This window comes from Myotis yumanensis, unplaced genomic scaffold (assembly GCF_028538775.1).
Source record: "Myotis yumanensis isolate MYYU_CA2020_CCGP unplaced genomic scaffold, mMyoYum1.0.hap1 SCAF_20, whole genome shotgun sequence".
NCBI classification, from domain to species: Eukaryota; Metazoa; Chordata; class Mammalia; order Chiroptera; family Vespertilionidae; genus Myotis; species Myotis yumanensis.
The window spans coordinates 18,710,753-18,731,939 of NW_027223771.1; the positions used below are offsets into that span (position 1 = coordinate 18,710,753).

Sequence of the window (21,187 nt, forward strand, 5' to 3'; positions counted from 1 at the left end):
GTCAAAGAGCTCACTGGGTTGGCGAATCATCTCAATATGCCCAGGTTGTAAGTTCCATCACCGGTCAGGGCAATTACAAGAATCAACCGCTGAAGCTATGAAAGTACAGAAAAGAAGAACTGCTGTATGTGTTTCTCTCCATCCCTATTTTTCTCTCACTCTAAAATCAACATATGTGTTTATTCACCCAGTCAGTCCACATGTGTGAACACCAGCACAGCCCAGGGGCCCCGGGGTGACCAGCAGCCAGGATTCTCATGAGGGTAGAGCAGGCAATGGTCCAGAGAACAGTATGGGATGTGCTGTTGCTTTAAGAGTGGCAGGTGGGGTACCTGGGCTGAGCTGCACAATCACCCCCAGGGGATGATGACATCTCTGGGATTAAAGCCAAGAAGCTGGGAGCAGCTTTGAGCTAGGACATGCCCCTGTGGTCTCTGCACCTTCCAGTCAGGGGTTTTAGGCTGGGATATTTCACGTTCAGATGGTTGAGAAGTCCATATTTCTCTCAGGTGGCAAGGCTGAGAGCAGCAGTGGCAGCTGGGTAGGTGGGTGGGTGTGGGCAGGCAAAAGCCCAGGACAGTTCCCAGGGAGAATGGGTGCTGGTCCAGGTGTGTGGCTCTGAGGCTCAGCAGGAGAGTGGAGAGGCTCCATCAAGTCCCCACCTGGGACCAAGAGCCCCAGTGAGAGACCAAGAGCCCCAGTGAGGGCTCCTTCCCTGTGCTTAGCTGGGCCCCTGTCATCCCAGTACAGGTTGCATGTGCTCCCTGAACCTGGATGAGTGGTGGCTGCTGTGCTGACAGGAGGCAGCTGGGGACAGAGTTCCAGCCAGACCCCAGCAGGGCCCCACGTCTATTAAGCCAGGCAGTCAGGGGTCCTGATCCTCCAGAGCTTGTGTCTCAAGCCAGGGGACATGACAGATCTGTAGTCCCCAGAAAGTTAACTACCTGGTCAAACAGGGTGTAGATATGTTTGGGAGGGAGGGGCTGTGGAAGGGGGGTTGTTTCTACAGGTGGAGTGAAGGGACTGGGCAGGGACAGAGTTTATTCCAGACTCTTATAATGTGTGTCTAGGAGGGAAGTCATTCATGAGCTCATATACAACTTGGTGTTCATTCAGCAGTGACTTGAGTGAAAGGATGATTATTAAATTTTGGTTCGGAGGGTGGTTGGTTTGGTTTCAGAAGAAATAAGGGAAAGACAATTGTCAGTTTTACTTAGAGCCCAGCACTGGCCTGACTGGGTCTTGGCTGGTAGGGCTTGTTCTTCTCAGGCTGAGTTTGGAACTGTTCTGAGAGAGATGGCAGCACTTCTCCCACCTCTGAGCTGAGGCTGGCATCCTTGCTGCCTAGCAGGCTGGCTGTCGAACGGGCTTAGTGGCAGGAGTGGTTCACACACAGCTCCCTTCCTCACTGGACAGAATAGGTGACATGTGGCTCTCATTCCTTGTACTAAGCTAATGTCAGGATTGAGCAGACCCTACATGGAAGTATTTCAGCTTCACAAACCATTTGCATGAGTTAAATAACATCTATTATGTTTTTAACTTTTAAAGAAGAAGATACAGCCACATTTTAATTTGATATTTTCAACAGTTATTTATACCCAAGAAAATTAATTGACTTCACCTGATGTTTTTCATACCTGGGAAGTTACGTATTGAATTTTAATAAATGTGACATATAATGCTCAACACATCTGTATTTTCTGAACCTTTACAAACAACTTTTTCACACCAACACAAACAGTATGCAATTGATGTTTTAAAAAGATAAGGCTAAATTTACTATTTTGGGTTACTAGACAGTTGGCCCCGTGCACGAATTTATGCACATTGAAAGGAAATTAATTGGAAGAAATATTTTAATATCACTATTCGCCCTTTCTCTATAATAGAAGTGTCAACCAAATTCACCATCAATGATAACAGATTGAAACACATGGGTACGACTGGCACACTGAGAACTTTATATATATGTTGATAAGCTTGCTTACTTAGACCTGCTTTCTGATTTAGCTAAACTTTTTCCAGCCCAGTGAAGCACCCCAACTTTTCTTTCAGGATATTGTCAGCAACACAGCAGTAAATATCAACACAAAGCAGATTATTATTGTAGATCATGCAGGGAGAACAAAGGGTGAAATATTTAACAATAGCACCGTTTGACTATATTCTGCACAGTAAGAAACCTCAAGTCATTTTCATGTTCTACCATTTCTTACTTCTTTTCAGTTGGGTAAAGTTTCTAAACATTCTAAATCTCCATTTTCTGGCTAATGAAAAGAAAATAGGGTTTCCACCAATTCTCCTACCTACCTACTCCAGGACTTTTGTGAGGATTAAATGAGATGAGGCATGTGAAAACATTTCATAGAGATTTGGTTAAACTGTAAAATGTTTGCAGTTGGCTATAAAGCAAGTGGGATGAAGAAACTCCAAGGAGGCTAGTCCCTAGGGAGAGGAAGCCAGGTGTCACTATGTGATGTCATTACCTGGTGCCCACAGTGTCAGGGCTTGGCTGTGGGCTTTGCACCATGGGGTCCATGCAGTGTTGGCTGCTATTTGATGGGGTTTTGCTCCAGGGTGATGGCAGGGCCTGTGTCCCACTTGGGGGAAGCTGAGTGTTGCTTGTGGGTTCCAGGTTTGCGGTGCCATTTCTTGGTAAATTGCCAGTTCACCTCATGACAGCTCCAGCATTGAACGTCACCCCCTGGTGGTCAGTGCGTGTCATAGGGACTGGTCCCACAGTTGGACACTTAGCATATCAGCCTTTTATATATACAGACTAGAGGCCCGTTGCACAAACATTCGTGCAATAGGCCTTCTTTCCCCTGGCTGCCAGCACCAGTTTTCCTCTGGCACCCGGGACCCAGACCTTCACTCTGGCCACCACCTTCCATCTTCGCTCTGGACACAGTCTTCGCTGTGGCTGGAGACTTCAGTCTTTGCTCCTCACTCTGGAGGGAGTCTTCAGTCTCTGGCCAGAGCTGCTCCTGTAGCTCCTTCCGCCCCTCACCCTGCCCCTCATAGATTGATCGCTGCTTTGCCTGCAGACCTCACCTATAGGCTCCTGGGTCCCAGGGGGCCGCCATGCCTGTGGCCTGGCTTTCCGATCACGATAACCATCACGGGCCGCAGGCAAGGCGTCTCCTGGGTTTCGGGGTGCTGCCTTGCCTGCGGCCCAGCTTTCCAATCACAATCACAATCATGGGCCACAGGCAAGGTGGCTCCTGGGTCCCAGGGTGCCACCTTGCCTGTGGCATGGCTTTCCAATCAGGATCACCATCACGGGCCACAGGCAAGGCGACTCCTGGGTCCCAAGGGGGCGCCTTGCCTGTGGCCTGGCTTTCCAGCGGCTCCTGGGGTTGCACACGGGGGCCTGGATGGCGGCTCCCGGGGTCCCGCCCTGCCTGCAGTATGCAAATTGTCTGCCATCTTTGTTGGTGGTTAATTTGCATATCATGCTGATCAGCCAATGGCGATATTAGCGAAGGTACAGTTAATTACCATGTTTGTCTATTATTAGATAAGATTTTTCAATTAGAACAGCAAAAACCGTTTTAAAAAGAAAATTAGTTATAGCTCATGTCGAAAGTTTATCAAATCTGAATCTTTACTGTAGATATCAGCCTTCCAATGGGGAATTCTTCAAATACACCCTGAGCTGTCGACCCTGAGGCATCCTGCCAAGGAGCCTCTCTTCAGGGTTCCTTACCTGCCCCATCCCCTTCCCTGTCCCCAGCCCCTGCCCCATTATTTTTTCCAAGCAGACCCAGCATCTCCAAAGACCAGTGTTCTCATTCAGGAGCTGTTAGAATGAATTTTTTTTAAATTTTTTAAAAAATATATTTTATTGATTTTTTACAGAGAGGTAGGGAGAGAGATAGAGAGTTAGAAACATCGATGAGAGAGAAACATCAATCACCTGCCTCCTGCACATCTCCCACTGGGGATGTGCCCGCAACCCAGGTACATGCCCTTGACCAGAATCGAACCCGGGACCTTTCAGTCCACAGGCCGATGTTCTATCCACTGAGCCAAACTGGTTTCGGCTAGAATGAATTTTAAAGGATATTTCACACCCAAAGCACTTTTTAAATTTCTCAAAGATAAGTGGATTGTCACTGAACATAGATGCAAAATGCATTTCAAACAAAGAAAAAAAGAGTTACTTAAATGTTTATTTTAGAAGACTTTTTCTCATTATCACAATAATACAGGATCATTAGTAGAAATTTACAAATAGTATGACGTAAAAGAAACCACTTCTCTCCACTAACCAAGGTTAACCACTGTCAACATTTCAAAGTATTTCCTTTTGTCTTATGTAAATTTATATATCCAAATACTTTATTGAGGTGATGTTATTTATTTATTTATTTATTTATGCTCCTAGGGCACTTGAATCTAAAGAGAAAATGAACAAATGGGACTTCATCAAAATAAAAAGCTTCTGCACAGCAAAAGAAACCATCAACAAAACAACAAGAAAGCCCACTACATGGGAGAACATATTTGCCAGTGTCATATCTGATAAGGGCCTAATCTCCAAAATTTATAGGGAACTCATACAACTTAACAAAAGGAAGATAAACAATCCGATCAAAAAATGGGCAAAGGATCTAAATAGGCACCTTTCAAAAGAGGACATTCAGAAAGCCAAGAGACATATGAAAACATGCTCAAAGTCACTAATCATCCGAGAGATGCAAATCAAAACAACAATGAGGTACCATCTCACACCTGTCAGACTGGCTATCATCAACAAATCCACAAACGACAAGTGCTGGAGAGGATGTGGAGAAAAAGGAACACTTGTGCACTGCTGGTGGGAATGCAGACTGGTGCAGCCACTATGGAAGACAGTATGGACTTTCCTCAAAAAACTAAAAATAAAACTCCCATTTGACCCTGTGATCCCACTTCTAGGAATATATCCCAAGAAACCAGAAACACCAATCAGAAAGGATATGTGCACCCATATGTTCATAGCAGCACAATTCACCATAGCTAAGATCTGGAAACAGCCTAAGTGCCCATCAGTAGATGAATGGATTAGAAAACGGTGGTACATCTACACGATGGAATATTATGCTGCTGTAAAAAAGAAGGAACTCTTACCATTTGCAACAGAATGGATGGAGCTGGAGAGCATTATGCTAAGTGAAATAAGCCAGTCAATTAAGGGAAAATACCACATAATCTCACTCATTCATGGATAATAAAGACCTTTATAAACTTATGAACAAAAATAGATACAGAGGCAGAGCTGCCTCAAACAGACTGTCAAACTGCAGCGGGAAGGCCGGGGAGGTTAGGGGGACAGAAGGGGTGGGGGTAAGAGATCAATCGAAGGACTTATATGCAGGCATATACGCATAACCAATGTACAAAAGACACTGGGGGTAGGGGAGGCCAGGGGATTGTCAAGAGCAGGAGAAAAAAGGAGACATATATAATACTCTTTGTAATACTTTAAGCAATAAAAAAAATAATAAATAAAAATAAAATGTTTGAGGACCCCTGGTTTACAGGTTCTGGGAGGAACTCCCACATTGCCAAAATCAGGGAGCACATCATACAACTGTAGACCTGAACTTTGGATCTGAGCTTAGTGTCTTTTAAAGGTTCCCAGGCCCAGGGGCTGGAAGTGTGGCAGGACAGTCCCAGGACTCCACTATCTCAGAGGCCACAAGAGTGTGAGGCCCTGAAATAAGCTCCACAAAGCAGTACCCCTAAGTGATTCTACATTTGCAGCAATCTGTGGAAACTAAAGTTCTGTTGAGAACTTGGCAACCACCACGAGGATTCATGGGATCTGCCTGTCAGTATCTTTACCCAGCCCCTGGAGATGACCGCATTAGGTCAGGGCCCCAGTCCTAAGGGCACAATTTTGCCTAGTTGGCTATCTTTCAAGGGACTTCTGCTTCCTGTCCCCAACTGGGATCCTCTCCCTTCAAGTTTCATTCCCAGCAGTTGGGAAGAGTTTAAAACCCTATTTCAGACAATGTCCCTCTTTTATTCTCCACCATCGATGGCCCTAGGATCCTGAAAATTAGACTGAAACTTCTCACCAAATACTTTGCCTTGTCTTCTCTGTTGCCTTTAGATACAAAACAAGCCCAGGATTCCCAAGTCCTCCCAGCTCAGCCACACCAACCAAAATCTTACAGGGTGGCATTGCAGCCTGTCACCCTCTTTCACACATCACACCATGTATCACCCACAAGTGACTCACTGTTCTGGACTCAGTGACCTGGGTTTCAGGATCTGACAGGTACCAGCACCCAAGGATGGAGCGTAAATGGAGTAAGGCTGAGTAGAAGTCTTCAAGCAAAACAGAGTCTGGGAGGCACATAGACCTCAATGCTGACTGTTGCTGCTCAACAAGCTTCAGACAAACCACTGCACCATGGGGACAGTGCCTCTGAAGCCTGGTCCTAGTTGTGACCCAGCGCTGGAGCCTATAGGTTAACAGAACAAAAAGGTCAAAGTGAGCACCTGGAAGCAACACCCAAACCAATCAGCAATGGATAAGACCCCTGGCCTGGGCTTTCATTGGCTAAATGCAGCCATAATTCGGCGCAGTGCACTTTGGGTAACTTACTTTTTCAGGCCCAACAGGTGGAATTAAGATCTCAATCACTGACTGATCATTGCAAATACTGGTGTTGGGGACCCCCGGTGGTGCTGGAAAATGACAAACTTAGGATTTGGGGGCTGATCACAGGTTGCATGGAAGTGTTGTCTGCAACTGATCTCTTGTTTTGAGATGTATTTTTAGATTTCATGAAGTTCAGAATGCTCCCTGAGGTGAAAAGTATTATTTCAATTATTCCTGAGGACCACAAATCTAAATGGATATGTTGTTTTTAAGTTTTTTTTATTTGAATTTTATAGAGAGAATGAAGGAAAGGAAAAGATAAAAGCACTGATTGGTGCCTCCTGCATGGCCCCCACCCACTAGGCTTACACCCAGAAAACTTGGCTTGTGCGTCACAAGGAATCTAACTAGTAACCTTTCTGTGCATGGCACTACACTCAACCAATAGACCCACTCCAGCCATCAGATATTTTATTTTTATCAAAACATCCTATTATTAATAGAAAAATCAAGATAGGAGAAAATGTACATAATCCTCTCCTAGTTGTTTAAAAACAAAATTTTAAAGGGTACATGGCCAACAAATTGTCATTTCCTACATTGTCTGCATGTTTGCAGTCATTACACATTGTGAAACTATGGAACTAAGAGTTACTGAATGTTCACTACACGTGCCAAGCCCTGGATTCAATGTTTTACATGAACTATTTCAACATAAATTGCATGATTATAGAGTTAATAAAAGGCAGGGCTGGAAGACAAACCCATCTGTCTCTAACAACAGAGTTCTGGCTTCTACTGTTAGCCTCTGTAACTATTAGGATTGGCTAGATGTTATTATAAATTACAAACAGACCCAAATATTTATTGGTTTTTATATTAAAGAAGGCATCTTCCTTGTTCATGCCACATGATCTCCCTGATTCTCCTGGGACTTGTATAAAGAGAAGCCACCATATACTTACCTCCTGGATATATCAGAGATGTACAGAGATAGTGGCAAGTCTCAGTGCTTCCAGACTTTTCTGTTAGCAGTGACAGGCTTCATTCTCAGCACATTTCATTGGTCAAAGCACTTCACAGGGCTGCAGCAAATTCAGGTGGTCAGGAGGGAAGTCTGACATACTTGATGGCCACACTCATGTGACTACATGTGGCCAGCCTCTTTTGGGGCTGTGTATGGGCGAAGAAGAGCAGTGAAGATTGGTAGGAAGTGACAGTGGAAATTAGTTCAGATGGTTCACTTCCCCCTCATCCAGGTGCATTTTGTCCCAGAGCTGCCCACAACCACCACTGTCTAGATTCAAAGGAGTGGACTTCAATAAGAGGAATTTGGTCAGAAGTCATTGGCCATGAACTCAGAGCCCACTTCTGAGTATGACCTTTAATAAATCCCTGGCTGCCTCGGTTCCCCCACTATGTTCGAGGTGAAGATCCACATATTAAGAATGTTTATTGGAAGGTACAGGACTGCAAGCATTCCAGCATCCATGTTCTTTGAAATTAATATTGATCACTACTCTGTCTCCTAGTCTCTATCATTTGCATAGCTCAGGTGAGGGCTCCATCAGGTGGGGCTGAATGTAAAAATGCTGACATTAACATCAATGTTGGTCCTAGGTTCCCATACATTTGTGCCTGAACCTGTGCTAAATGTGGTCCCTCCATTGTTCTCTTCATCCCCATTGGAGGAAGCACTGGGCCTAATTTTCCCTCCTTGTCTCAATGTTCCTGAGTGCCCAAGCTCACCCAGTAAATGTTGAGAGTCCAGGGGTCATAAAGTGATGCTCCAAGCAACCCCAGGCACATTCCTTATTAGGTGTCAGCATAGCTTACAAATGGGCAAGGGATTGACCTTCTCTTCAGGGACCAGGAGGACCACCCGGGTATGCCAGCCTTCTCCAGGGTTATCCAGTTCCTCATTCCTAAGGGGGAATTAGGGTCCTAGGATTCTTCACCCTCAGCTTTCCCCCATATGCACCCATCCAGTGGTTCCTTTTCAGGGATTCAGGATCTTCCAGATCCTCCTCAAAGGCTTAGAGTCCACCAAAAACAGTGCCTCCACACTCTATTCTTCAATTCTGCCACCAGTCTTTCCCAATTCTCCAACTTCTCTCAGCCTGCAGTCCTGCAGTTCTATGACCCTTCACTTCATCCATCCATGAAGCTGAGATGGGACCCAAAGGGGTATAACAGTGGCTTGGAAGAGAAGGGGCTCAGCCTGGGGAGCAGAGAAGAACATATTGTCCTCTAAATCACCCCTGTGGAGATTGCCTATGCATTTGTCTGTTGCTGGGGTGCACACATACAATCTCACGGGGAACATGCAGACATCATAAGCACACAAATGCCCAGGTACAGAACACCCCCAGGCAAAGATGGGCTCGCAGGTGCAGGGCTTGTGGCCAGGCTCACACAGATCCAGACTACAGACTCGGACATCACTTTGAGGGGAATACACAAATACACACAGATGAAAACACATGGGAACAAGACAGCATCACGATGCACACTCACAAACACAAAGGACACACACAGGCACACACCTGAAGGGACATATGTGGACACAGTAGACAGACACAAAGAAAATAAAAAACACAGATACAATCAGGAACACTCAAAGGGGCAGCAAGTCACACATACAACCAACACTGATAAGCAAAGCAACACTCCCCTTAATGCTGAGACAAACTAATACACTGTTTTAAAGGAAACATTAAGAACTGAGGTGCTGTCTTGACGAGGTAGTACAGTGGGTTGGAGAATCATCTCATAATGTACCTCCCCCCCGCCAACACACACACACAATAGATTGTGTATTTGATCCTTGGTTGGGGCATGTATGAAAGGCAATTGATCCATGTTCCTCTACCATTAATGTTTATTTATTTCTCCCCCTGTTTCTCTTTATTATTTATCTAAAATCAATAAACATATCCTCAGCTGAGGATTAAAAAAGAAAAATGTAATAATTAAGGTATTGAATTTTCAAGAACATAGCATTAAATCCAGAGCAATCTCTCTAGAACAGTTATCAGAGAATCATTTGAATGCAGTCAATGTGTCTTCTTTTCCCTGGGAGGCTAACAGAATCACTATCGCTGATCTCAGAAAAACCCCACATAATTCGTGTCATAGTCATGATCCCCTCCTTGCTTTCATTTAACCACTAAAATATGATGGTTTCTGAATAAAGTCATCCCTTCATTTCCATAACTTAGGTTAGACTTTGAGTGATAAAAATTAACTTATCTTAGTAGTAGCTGTTTCTCAGAGATTCCAACATAACTTTAGGCACTGGAGTGAGGAGAGCCAGTTCTCCCTCCAGGTCCCATGTGGCCATGCACTCCCTGTAGATAACTAGAACCTAGAGGTGCAGGAGTAATGCTCTGAGTAGACCCAGACACCGTCCTCTATTAGTTTTCAGCTTAGCTTTCACATGGGCAAGGGACACCCTCTCCAGGGATGTCCAGTTCCTCATTATTAGTGGGGATTTAGGAGCCTAGAAGTCTTCCCCTCAGCTTTCCCCCACATGCACCCATCTTCACATTCCTTTCCAAGGATCCTGGATCACCCAGCTGCTGCAAGAAGGCACAGTCTTCCACAAACATTTCCAATCCACGCTCTATACCTCCTGTCTGTCATCACAGTCTGCCCCAATTCCCCACCTTGCTACAGCCTGAGGTTCTATGAACTGGCCCTGTGCTTAATTCATACCTGAGATGGGACCTCCAGAGGGACACCAGATGCCCGGATGAGCAGGAGAATAAGGAGCTCAACTGGTGGTGGGGAAGAAAAACAGGTAGTCCTCTACATCACCTCTCCGGAGATTCACTATGACTTGTCAGTGGTTGGGGTGCACAGACTCAGAGAAATATACAGATAACACGAGCACAGAAACATGCAGGTAGAGAACACCCCCAGCCTCTTCTGGGCACTCAGGTGCTGGACTTAGGTCCAGGCTCACATAGACCCACACTGTAGACATAGGCAATACCTTGAGGGGAACACACACAAACACACACACAAACACACACACACACACAGAAACAAACAATTGGGGCCACCCAGACAGTGCCACAGGACACACACACAATGGACACACACACAATGGACACACCCCCATATGCTGGCAGGAATCCCTAAAACCAAATCTGTCCAGGGGCACAACCTCACACCCCATGGTATATTGTCCCTCAGAGTCCAGGCTCCATCACCTCACTCCAGGTGCAAGGGTCTGCTCGGCAAAAGCCAAACTTATGGAGCAGGGAGACCAACTGGAGTGCATCCCCCCAATGTGGTATCATGTTGAGACCAAGCCTCGCCTTCAGGAAATGCTTGTACTTCAGAATGGTCTCACCATTAAAAACACATAGCACCATTTTCTGGAGAATCCATGCTACCTCCAGGACTGGTTGGGCAGTGGTATTTTTAATGAAATGAAAATGGAAAATTACCCAGAAATGCAAAAATAGAGATTCAAACAATGCCCGTGGAGCTTAGGAGAGTGTATGGGCTGCTCAGAGGTACGTGAACTTATTTGAGGTCCTCAAGTATTAGGAGCTGCTCCAGAATTCCTGGGAGGGATCTGGGCTCCTCAACCACCTGAATCCAAAATAGCTCAGTCTCAACCCCTGGCTGGAAGGTGCTGAGACCACAAAGCCCATGTCCAGGCCCAGAGCTTTTCCCAGCCCCTTAGTGTTTAGTCTCAGGGAGCTCAGATGTCATAATTACTTGTGGGTGACTCTTCAGCTTAGCCCCAGTTCCCCACCCTCCACACTGACAGCAGGGCCCCTCCCCTCCTGTCCTCTCCCTCACTGTGTGCTCTGCCCTCATGAGAACCCTTATGGCTGGTTCACCACAGGGTCTCTGCCTGGTTTGTGATGGTGTTCGCATGCGTTGACTTGTTTGGTGAAAAAACACACAAATATATTGCTCAGAGAGAAAGAGAGAGAAGAATAGGGAGAGGGAAACACCCATTTTGTGTTCCACTAATTTTATACATTGTTTGATTCTGTTTTTTTTAAAATATATTTTATTGATTTTTTACAGAGAGAAAGGGAGAACGATAGAGAGAAACATCGATCAGCTGCCTCCTGCACACCTCCTACTGGGGATGTGCCCGCAACCAAGGTACATTCCCTTGACCAGAATCGAACCTGGACCCTTCAGTCCACAGGCTGACGCTCTATCCACTGAGCCAAACCAGTTAGGTCATGATTCTTTTTTTAATATAAGCTTTATTTTAAATTTAAAGAAAAACTGAAAACGAGTATTTTTTACAAATTGTACCAACACTGAAAACGTAATTTGGGAATGTTGAACATTAGTTCTCAATTCAAAATAATGACATGTCTTGGTGTTGGCTAATGTAAAGTTTATTTAAACCTAGTACTTTTATATAAGCTTAACCATTTCATCCTTCCTAAAATTCAGTGATTATGATTCAACTTTAGAAGGTTAAAGCAGTCTTCTATGTAAAACCCCATATACCTTTTTGAAATACAATATATTTACACCAGGGAGGAAATGATAAAAACCTGTAAAAACCACATGGGACTTGCCAAAAAGGCTGCCTACATACAGAGGGAGCATTTCGCCTCAGCACACACACACACGTGATCCAACAGACTTCCTCACGTTCTCTTACACAGCAACCTGCGTGGTTATAAATGCCGCTCTAGCATGTATGAACTGAAAATAACATGTTTTAAAAGGTCCTTGAAGACACAGGGGAGTGGAATGAGCCCGCACTGAGAGCAGCACCACACAGGCTGTTATGAGGATGTGGCCGAGCTGCCAGCCCAGCTGGCTCTGCCCCTGGGGAAGCAGGCCCCACCCCGTGGGAACAGGGCCCACCCCAGGGAAGCAGGCCCTGCCCTCAGAAAGCTGGTGGAGGACCCAGAAAGACTGATGGTCTGGCCAAAACCGGTTTGGCTCAGTGGATAGAGCATCGGGCTGCGGACTGAAGGGTCCCAGGTTCGATTCCGGTCAAGGGCATGTACTTGGGTTGCGGGCACATCCCCAGTGGGAGATGTGCAGGAGGCAGCTGATCGATGTTTCTCTCTCATCGATGTTTCTAACTCTCTATCTCTCTCCCTTCCTCTCTGTAAAAAATCAATAAAATATATTTTAAAAAAAAAGACTGATGGTCTTTTTGATGATCTCCAAGGCCTCCTGGACCTCGTCCTCCTTGATGACCAGAGGAGGTGGAATCTGATGATGTCGCCATGGGTAGGCTTGGCCAGAAGTCCATTATCTCGAAGGCGCAGGCGCACCTTCCAAGCATCGGAATCTTTGGTTTCCCCGGTGACGGTGGCATCCAGCAGCCCCTTCCCACGCACTGCGGTCACGATGTCCCAGGGCAGCTTCCTGAGCTCATTCTCTTCTTCCAAAACTTCACAGGCGGCGTTGGCCCCGCAGCTGCCCAGGGGGTTGGCCCTGTACGTGGAGCCGTGCTCCCCAGGCTGGATGGTCAGCATGATCTCGTGGTCACACAGCACCGAACACACGGGGTACAGGCCACCGGAAAGGGCCTTGCCCAGGAGGACGAGGTCAGGCCTGACGTTTGCATGGCCGACTGCCAGCCATCGTCCAGTCCTGGCCAGTCCTGTCTGGGTCTCATCCAATAAACAGGACTGGGTGCCTGGCGCAGAGCTCGCGCACACCCCTCAGGCAGCCTGGGTCGGGACAATGACGCCCGCCTCGCCCTGAATGGGTTAGACCATGAACGCAGCAATGTTTCGATCCTGAAGAGCATGCTCAAGAGCAGGTAGGTTGTTGTAGGGAATGATCTCAAACCCCAGCATGAAGAGACCAAAGCCGTCGTCGCTGCTGGGGTCCGTGGAGCTGTAGATGGCACACAGAGTCCTGCCCCAAAAGTTTCCAGCTGCGAAGACGATCTTGGCTTTGTCCTTGGGGATGCCCTTCACGGTGCAGCCCCACCACCGCGCCAGCTGGCAAGCGGTCTCCCCGGCCTCCACCCTGTCTGTGCTCATGGGGAGAACCTGGTGGTAGTTGAAGAGCTTCGTGACGTTCTCCTCGTCTTTGCCCGGCACGTTGTTGTAGGAGGCCCGCGAGGTCGGCGTCAGCTTCCCCACCTGGCTCTTCAGGGCAGCCACAATCTTGGGGTGGCAATGCCCTTGGTTGACGGCGCTGTGCACACTCAGAAAACCAAAGCATTCCCTGCCTTCCGCATCCCACAGGGAAATACCTGTCCCTCTCTCCAGGGTGACCAGTAAGAGGTGGTAAAGAGCGTCCCAATATTCACGCAAGATTTGAATTTTGCGTGAGCATTAGCAACGACAAAAATAAAAGCCCAATTTTACTTGGTTTATTGAATCAGATTTTAATATTTGTTACCCTGTGATTTCAATCCCTTCAATTTGATAAGCATTACCAAGTACCAATTATGGCCCAGGAGCAGAGACAATCAAGACCAAGGCTTTGCGTGTGTACCAGCAAAGCTGTGGAGGCCATTTACCCGTTATGCCATTCCATACAAAACCCTATACTGTATACATTTTGAATCAATAAAAAATTTACAATTTTTAATTATAAACCTGTGTTTTCTATCAAAATTACTTCTTGCGTGAATTTTGGGACACCCTTTAGTTGTGAGCGCCATACTTGGCTTCCCCGTTCAAAAAACGTCATCCGACTATAGAGGGCCTTGGACCATCTTCTTAGTCGCCACGGATGTATTAGAAGTCACTGGCGTGTGGGCGCCCCGCCACAGTCTTATGACGAGCTAGCTTGGAAAGCATCGTGTCCGCAGAGCAAGAATTCCACCAACCAGCTACCCTTTCTCCTGCGGTTAAGATGGAAATGCAGATTGCTCAGCCTGGATCCAGGGACGACCTGCTGGGTCCAATAATCCCTGGTGGTGCCTCTGGCTCCAGAACCAGCAGCTATGTCTTGGTGGCAGCACATTGATTCTTGCATGGAGCCTGACTGAGGATGGAACCCACAACCTTGGCACTACTGAGATGATGCTTTAATCAACTGAGCTCTCTGGCCAGGGAGAAACTTATCAGGGGTTTTTAGTAAAATAAGTCACTAATGTATCTGAGAATAGATAAATACCAGAACCACTGGGATGAGAGATAGTTATGGAAGACAACGACAATTCTCGGGTCACACATCCCGGAACCAGAGAGGAGGGAGCCCGATTCTGGGTTGTGTCACCTGACAACTGCCCTCTCATAATCCAGGACCCCTCAGCAGGTATTGGAGAGCTGGTTTCGGCCCAATTCCCTGCAGGCCAGGCCGCAGGACCTCACCTGCCAGAGGGATCCCACTCATTCCACAGACACCCTTGAAGCCAAGGTGCTGCCCCAGGAGGAGCCTAATAGGGAGGGACTGGGGGAGGTTGGCATTAGGCTGTGTCAGACCCGTCTCAGCCAGTCCTACCCCACTTGTCACTTTCTAATTAATTTCCTTTCAATGTGCACAAGTCCATACACCCAGTCACTAGTAAAATATAATGATGTACTACTGAAATATCTTATGTCCATGTTCAATGCCATCATTTTCGCAGTTTGAATGTAGTTATGACATTTACACCAGGGAAATTTTCAACTACCACAAACCTAGACTTCAATGTATCATTAAATGCTTAAACTTAAAGAACACTGGTGGAGAATTAACAATGCAGATTAAATGTATAAGTGTCTGGTACAAGTGGGCTATAAATCATACATAGGGTAAAAATTAAGAAAAACCATTTTGTTTATAGAATTCAAAAACCAAGAATGCCATATAGCCAAAAAATCAGTCGAATCACTGAGGACTAAGTGAAATTCAAACATATGTCTTAGAGGCTGCACCGCCCTCCTATTGGTTAGAATAGAATAATAAATTAAGTTTAAAAGTAAACAAAAAATCCTGAGCATTTTAACAAAGAAGATAAAGACAGTGAAAGAAATATATGAAGAAATCATCACCATCAAATATCTTTATGGAAATGAAGTTAAAACAAAAGCGAGTTAACAGTACACTCATTGATGCGGCTAGTACTTAAAAGAGATTAACCTTTGCATGTGCTGGCAGAGTTGCATAGAATTTTCTAGGTGGGTGGGAAGGCAAACTGATTGACCATTTGAGGTCATAGTTCCATATATGTTGAAATGTACCACATTCACTGACAGTGGAACAGTTTAATAAGACATACATCTGTAGAAAGAATGGAATACAATATTCTGAGCTGTTTTATTTTTAAAACCCCAAACGTAGAAATAACTGAAATTATAGGCGGCTCAATAGTAAAAGTGGTTATCCATAGAATACAATATTTTCTAGAAATAAAAAATTATTTATATAAACGTTAGTGTTAAATCTCAAACATCTGTATAGCATGAAGGAAGCCAGTGTTTGTTAAAGAGAATTCACCTTATAGTGCCAATAAATTTATGAAAAATATGAACTACTCTATTGTAAAGGAAGGTAAATCAATGTCTGCATGGAGGGTTGGGGAAGCAGAAATATTACAAAATGACTGGGGGTAAATACAGAGTGTGGCAAATTCAGGTTTAGAGTAGTTGGTGTTGAAAATAATGCACTAATAAATAACAACACAAATATAAAAACACCTTTAAAAAAAAAAGATCATAAACCAGAGCAGAGGAGAGCACAGAGTTTGCAGGTTGGTGAATAAAAAACCCCCAAAATTTATCAAAGCATAATGTGAGTACCACTATGTCCCTGAAAGAGGTAGCACTGCTTAGCTGAGAACAGCTGCTCTGGATGAATCCTGGGTCAGGTCCATTTTCTAGTCATAGAGAAATGAATGAAGATACTGCCAAGAGCTTGGAGGAATCATAATTACCTCAATCAGAAGCGAGAACACAGAATACATTCCCCTGAGCACCCAGGGAATGTGACCGATGCACACTCCTCAGGTGAGGCAGGTGTTAGCTATGAAACCTCTTTAGTGATAAACACTCACAGTGACATCATTTGGGTTGTAGGTCTGGACATGTTAGCAAGTACAACACAGATCCTTCAAGTCTCATTTGTACCTCAATTTTATGATGAATCTAGCAGAGTGTATGTTCTCATTAAAGGGGTTTACATTCATGTAAATGGGTCCCATAGAGCCCCTTAAGTGTTCTTATTCTTAGTGAGAAAAATAAAAAACATTTCCTACACATTTACATCTTTTCTCCAGTGTGAAATTACAGGTGTCTAACCAGGTTATAGTTGTAGCTAAAAGGAATCCCACACTCACTACACTCACCAGTGTGAACTCTCTTGTCTTCACTGGGGATAGAGCTTTCACTAAAGGATTTCCCACATTAACTACACTCATATGGCTTTTATCGAGTGTGCACTCTGTGGTGCTTATGGAGGGCAGTCCTTTCACTGAAATGCTTCCCACATTCACTGCACTCATATGGCTTTTCTCCAGTGTGAACTCTGTGGTGATTAGTGAGGGTAGCCTTTTCTCTGAAATGTTTCCCACAGTCGCTACACTCATATGGCTTTTCACCAGTGTGAACTCTGTGGTGTTTAGTGAGGTGAGACCTCTGACGAAAGGATATCCCACATTCACTACACTCATATGGCTTTTCTCCAGTGTGAACTCTATAGTGTTTAGTGAGTTCAGCCCTTTCAGTGAAATGCTTCCCACATTCACTACACTCATATGGCTTTTCTCCAGTGTGAACTCTGCGGTGTTTAGTGAGGGCAGCCTTTTCTCTGAAATGCTTCCCACATTCACTACACTCATATGGCTTTTCTCCAGTGTGAACTCTTTGGTGTATAGTGAGGTTATACATTTGACGAAAGGATATCCCACATTCACTGCACTCAAATGGCTTTTCTCCAGTGTGAACTCTGTGGTGTTTAGTGAGGACAGCCTTTTCTCTGAAATACTTCCCACATTCGCTACACTCATATGGCTTTTCTCCAGTGTGAACTCTTTGGTGCACAGTGAGGTGACACTTTTGACGAAAGGATATCCCACATTCACTGCACTCATATGGCTTTTCTCCAGTGTGAACACTGTGGTGTTTAGTGAGGGCAGCCTTTTCTCTGAAATGCTTCCCACATTCGCTACACTCATATGGATTTTCTCCAGTGTGAACTCTTTGGTGTACAATGAGGCGACACTTTTGACGAAAGGATATCCCACATTCACTGCACTCATAAGGCTTTTCTCCAGTGTGAACTCTTTGGTGCACAGTGAGGCGACACTTTTGACGAAAGGATATCCCACATTCACTGCACTCATAAGGCTTTTCTCCAGTGTGAACTCTGCCATGTGGAGGGTGGTTAAACATTTGTCTACACACTTCCCCACATTTATTATACTCATAAATCATATCTCCAGAGCAGAGATCTTTCTGATAAGGAACTTTCTGTTTCTGGCTGTCAGCTCTTTCACATTCCACCCACTGGTGATGTCTTTTTCCACTTAGAAATTCCTGTGAAATCTCATTGTTACTGTGTGGCTCCTTAGTGTTAAGAGTGGCCTGGTGCTGGAGAAGCCCTAACATGGCTGGGGAGTCTTCCTCAATGTCTGTCCTAGCTGCAGGCATCCCAGATAAGTAGAAGCAGCAACAGGTCACAAGCGAGGGACTCTCCATATCTTCTTTCCAGGGCTTCTCTCCACTGGCATCCTTCTGTTGCTGGTGAGGGTTTGCACTGGAACACAAGTCTCTCAAACATGCATCACTTAAGAACACATTCTTCTCAAAGTAAACCACTTGTAACTCACTCAGGTGCAAAATATCTTTTAACACTGAGAAGCATGGCTTACACAGATGGGTCCTCTGGGTGGCTGCAGCTGTCCTGGAAGCCCTGACCTGAGAATCTCCTATAGATACACTGTGCTGAGAATAGGCCTCCACATCATCCATCTTACGCCAAGGACCTGAAAACAGAGGAATGATGACAAAATGAATGTTGACTCTGGTGACAGCGGGAAGTCCCATTATAAAAGTGGGTTGCACATAATACATTGGTTTCATGCAATTGGCTGAAAATAAAAGACCTGAAAGATGGATTAGTAAGAGGTCACTCTGAAGTTCTTGAGCACTGAAGATCACAAAACAAGGGAGACTTCAGCAGAAATAGAGCAAAAACAAGACAAGTACCACATGGAGGAGAAGTGGACTGTCCAGATCATTCTGCTGATAACAGCATTCAGTAGATCAGTGATGGCGAACCTATGACACGTGTGTCAAAGTTGACATGCAAACTCTTTTTTTTGCTTGATTTTTCCTTGTTAAATGGCATTTAACACTACGGTGTCGGGTGAATTTCCCGCCAAAATATAAGATGGCGGTTCGCATACGCAGGTAGGTATCTTTGTGAACGGCAAACAAACAAATATTTGGTAATACGCAGTTACAATCGGCCCGAGTTTACACGTTTCCCGCACTCCACCGCAAATCTATATGAACCGAGTTAAGACCGCTCCCGCGGAGTACGCGCAATTCACGCGAGCCGACTTAACTCGTTTCCCGCAATCCAAGTGTTAAATATATAAAATAAATATCAAAAATATAAATCTTTGTTTTACTATGGTTGCAAATATCAGAAAAATTCTATTTGTGACATGGCACCAGAGTTAAGTTAGGGTTTTTCAAAATGCTGACACACCGAGCTCAAAAGGTTTGCCATCACTGCAGCAGATCTTCTATGCTGGTGACATGGGCAAGCTGTGCGGAAGGTTGGTTACATCTCATTCCAAGTAAAATTCAATAAACAAGTAGCTGCTATTTTAGGGGTATTTAAGCATGTACACTGAGTGGCCAGATTATTATGACCGGCCAGATTATTATGACCACCCCATCAGTACAAAGAAATGAATCTGTTATGCAAAGAATAATAATAATAATAATGATAATAAAACCTTGAGAGTTTCTGCTTAGGAAGATTTCAATATCGAGTATTTTGGAAGTGTCAATCGAGTGCTGATGGGGTGGTCATTATAATCTGGCCACTCAGTGTATGTGCTCCTTATAACGCTTGCATAGGTCCATGTTGTAGAATACTGCAGAAAGAGATGTGCAAAGGAATAGGTGATGTAAAAAGGACACAAAGGCAAAGATAGCCAAAGCTAGAAAGCCACTGATGAAATGAGAAGCCAGCAAAGTGTCAAATATGAAAAAGGAAATGTATAAATGAGGGGTGGCCATTGGAACTTGCACCAAACATCATTAGACAGGAACAGGTTCCTGGTACAATCTGAACACCATCCTTATGTCCTACCTCCCCCGAGCTGCCACTCAGCCAGGCCAGGCTTCCCCTAGGAACATCCTGTACGTTCACCCTGCAGAAACCCAGGGTTCTCTCTGCACCTCCTTCTCTAGAAATATCTACAAACTAAATATTCCAAGTTTCAATGAAAGACAACAGAGGTGAGCAGCCATCACTTGCCCATAGCATTTGGCTTGCAATAGTATTTACAGAAGGTAATATTACAAACAACAATGGAAGGAGGGTCTTACAATAACAGCAACTGGTTCCTGTATATAAAGAAGATACCTGGCACAGGCATTCACCAAGGTCCTTATCTACAGGAAAGGTGGAGAAGTGGAGGCCATGGATCTGGATATAGTCACCCTTCCTGGGTGAGGGAGAGCAGGAGGGACCCATTAAACTGTCTGTAAGACTGCTGACACCCAGACACTTCCTGCAGTTCCTAAGGCAACTGGTGTTAGGAAAGTTTGTGGAGTCTATTGCTCAGGGCTCTCTGAGAGCTCAGCACTGGCAGCCACAGCCCATTTCACAAGACAGTGGGGGAAATGAGCAGAGCCCATGGTCTTGCTTTGAGAGAGACAGTGCTATGTCTGGAGAATAAATAAAGAGTGGGCATCACTTCAGGACACTAGGAGAGATGAAGGTCTTACCTACGAATGATACAAGTGAAAACACTTCTAGCATCACATCACAGTATAGACGTCTCTGAGCCTCATCAAGGATCTCCCACTCCTCCTGAGCGAATGCAATGGCCACGTCCTCAAAATTCATATCCTGTCATAATGAGGACAGTACATCCCATGATAAGATTCTCTCTTGAGATGCCAAGTTTGTCACACTCCCCACCTGGCATATCCATCTGCTTCCTCTACTCCCCACATCAGGGAAGACAGCAGGCCTTAGTCCCATCAAAGTCAATATCTCCTTATATTCCTACTAGAGGCCCGGTGCACAAAAATTTGTGCACTTGGGGGGGCCCTCAGCCCAGCCTATGCCCTCTTGCAGTCTGGGACCCCTCGGAAGATGTCCACCTGCTGGCTTAGGCCCACTCCCTGGTGGATCGGGTCCAAGCTGGTAGTCATACATTCCTCTGGCAGCCCGGCAGCCCTGGGGAAATGTCCACTTGCCAGCAGGGAGCAGCCCTAAGCTGCAGTCCGACATCCTTAGCCCTGCTGAGGAAGTGGCAGAGGCTCCTACCACCACCGCTGTACTGGCAGACGTCAGCATGGCTTGTGGCTGAGGAGACCTCCCCCTGTGGGAGCGCACTGACTTCCAGGGGGCAGCTCCTGCACTGAACGTCTGCCCCCTGGTGGTCAGTGTGTGTCATAGTGACCAGTCATTCCTAGTTGTTCTGCTGTTAGGGCTGATGGCTGTTTG

General features: G+C 45.4%; 1 protein-coding gene and 1 pseudogene across 1 annotated transcript; both read right to left on the reverse strand.

Annotated features, from left to right (window-relative positions):
* Positions 1-7,328: 7,328 nt before the first annotated feature.
* Positions 7,329-20,581, reverse strand: LOC138998295 (zinc finger protein 551-like). The gene is made up of 3 exons (XM_070400354.1): positions 20,461-20,581; positions 16,954-18,476; positions 7,329-7,409 (listed from the first exon to the last, which is right to left on the reverse strand). Exons 1-3 carry the CDS (start codon positions 20,579-20,581, stop codon positions 7,329-7,331), a joined length of 1,725 nt encoding a protein of 574 aa, XP_070256455.1.
* Positions 12,734-14,367, reverse strand: LOC138998543 (ornithine aminotransferase, mitochondrial pseudogene; annotated as a pseudogene).
* Positions 20,582-21,187: the final 606 nt, after the last annotated feature.

Excerpts from the sequence above, each read along its gene's own strand:
- LOC138998295 (XM_070400354.1), bottom strand. The coding sequence starts at position 20,581 with ATGAATTTTGAGGACGTGGCCATTGCATTCGCTCAGGAGGAGTGGGAG. Across the intron at positions 18,477-20,460 it reads TTCACTTGTATCATTCGTAG|GTCCTTGGCGTAAGATGGAT; the intron begins GTAAGACCTTCA and ends CTCTGTTTTCAG. Across the intron at positions 7,410-16,953 it reads AGCATTTCAGTGAAAGGACT|AGGCTAACAGTAGAAGCCAG; the intron begins GCCCTCCATAAG and ends TAATAGTTACAG.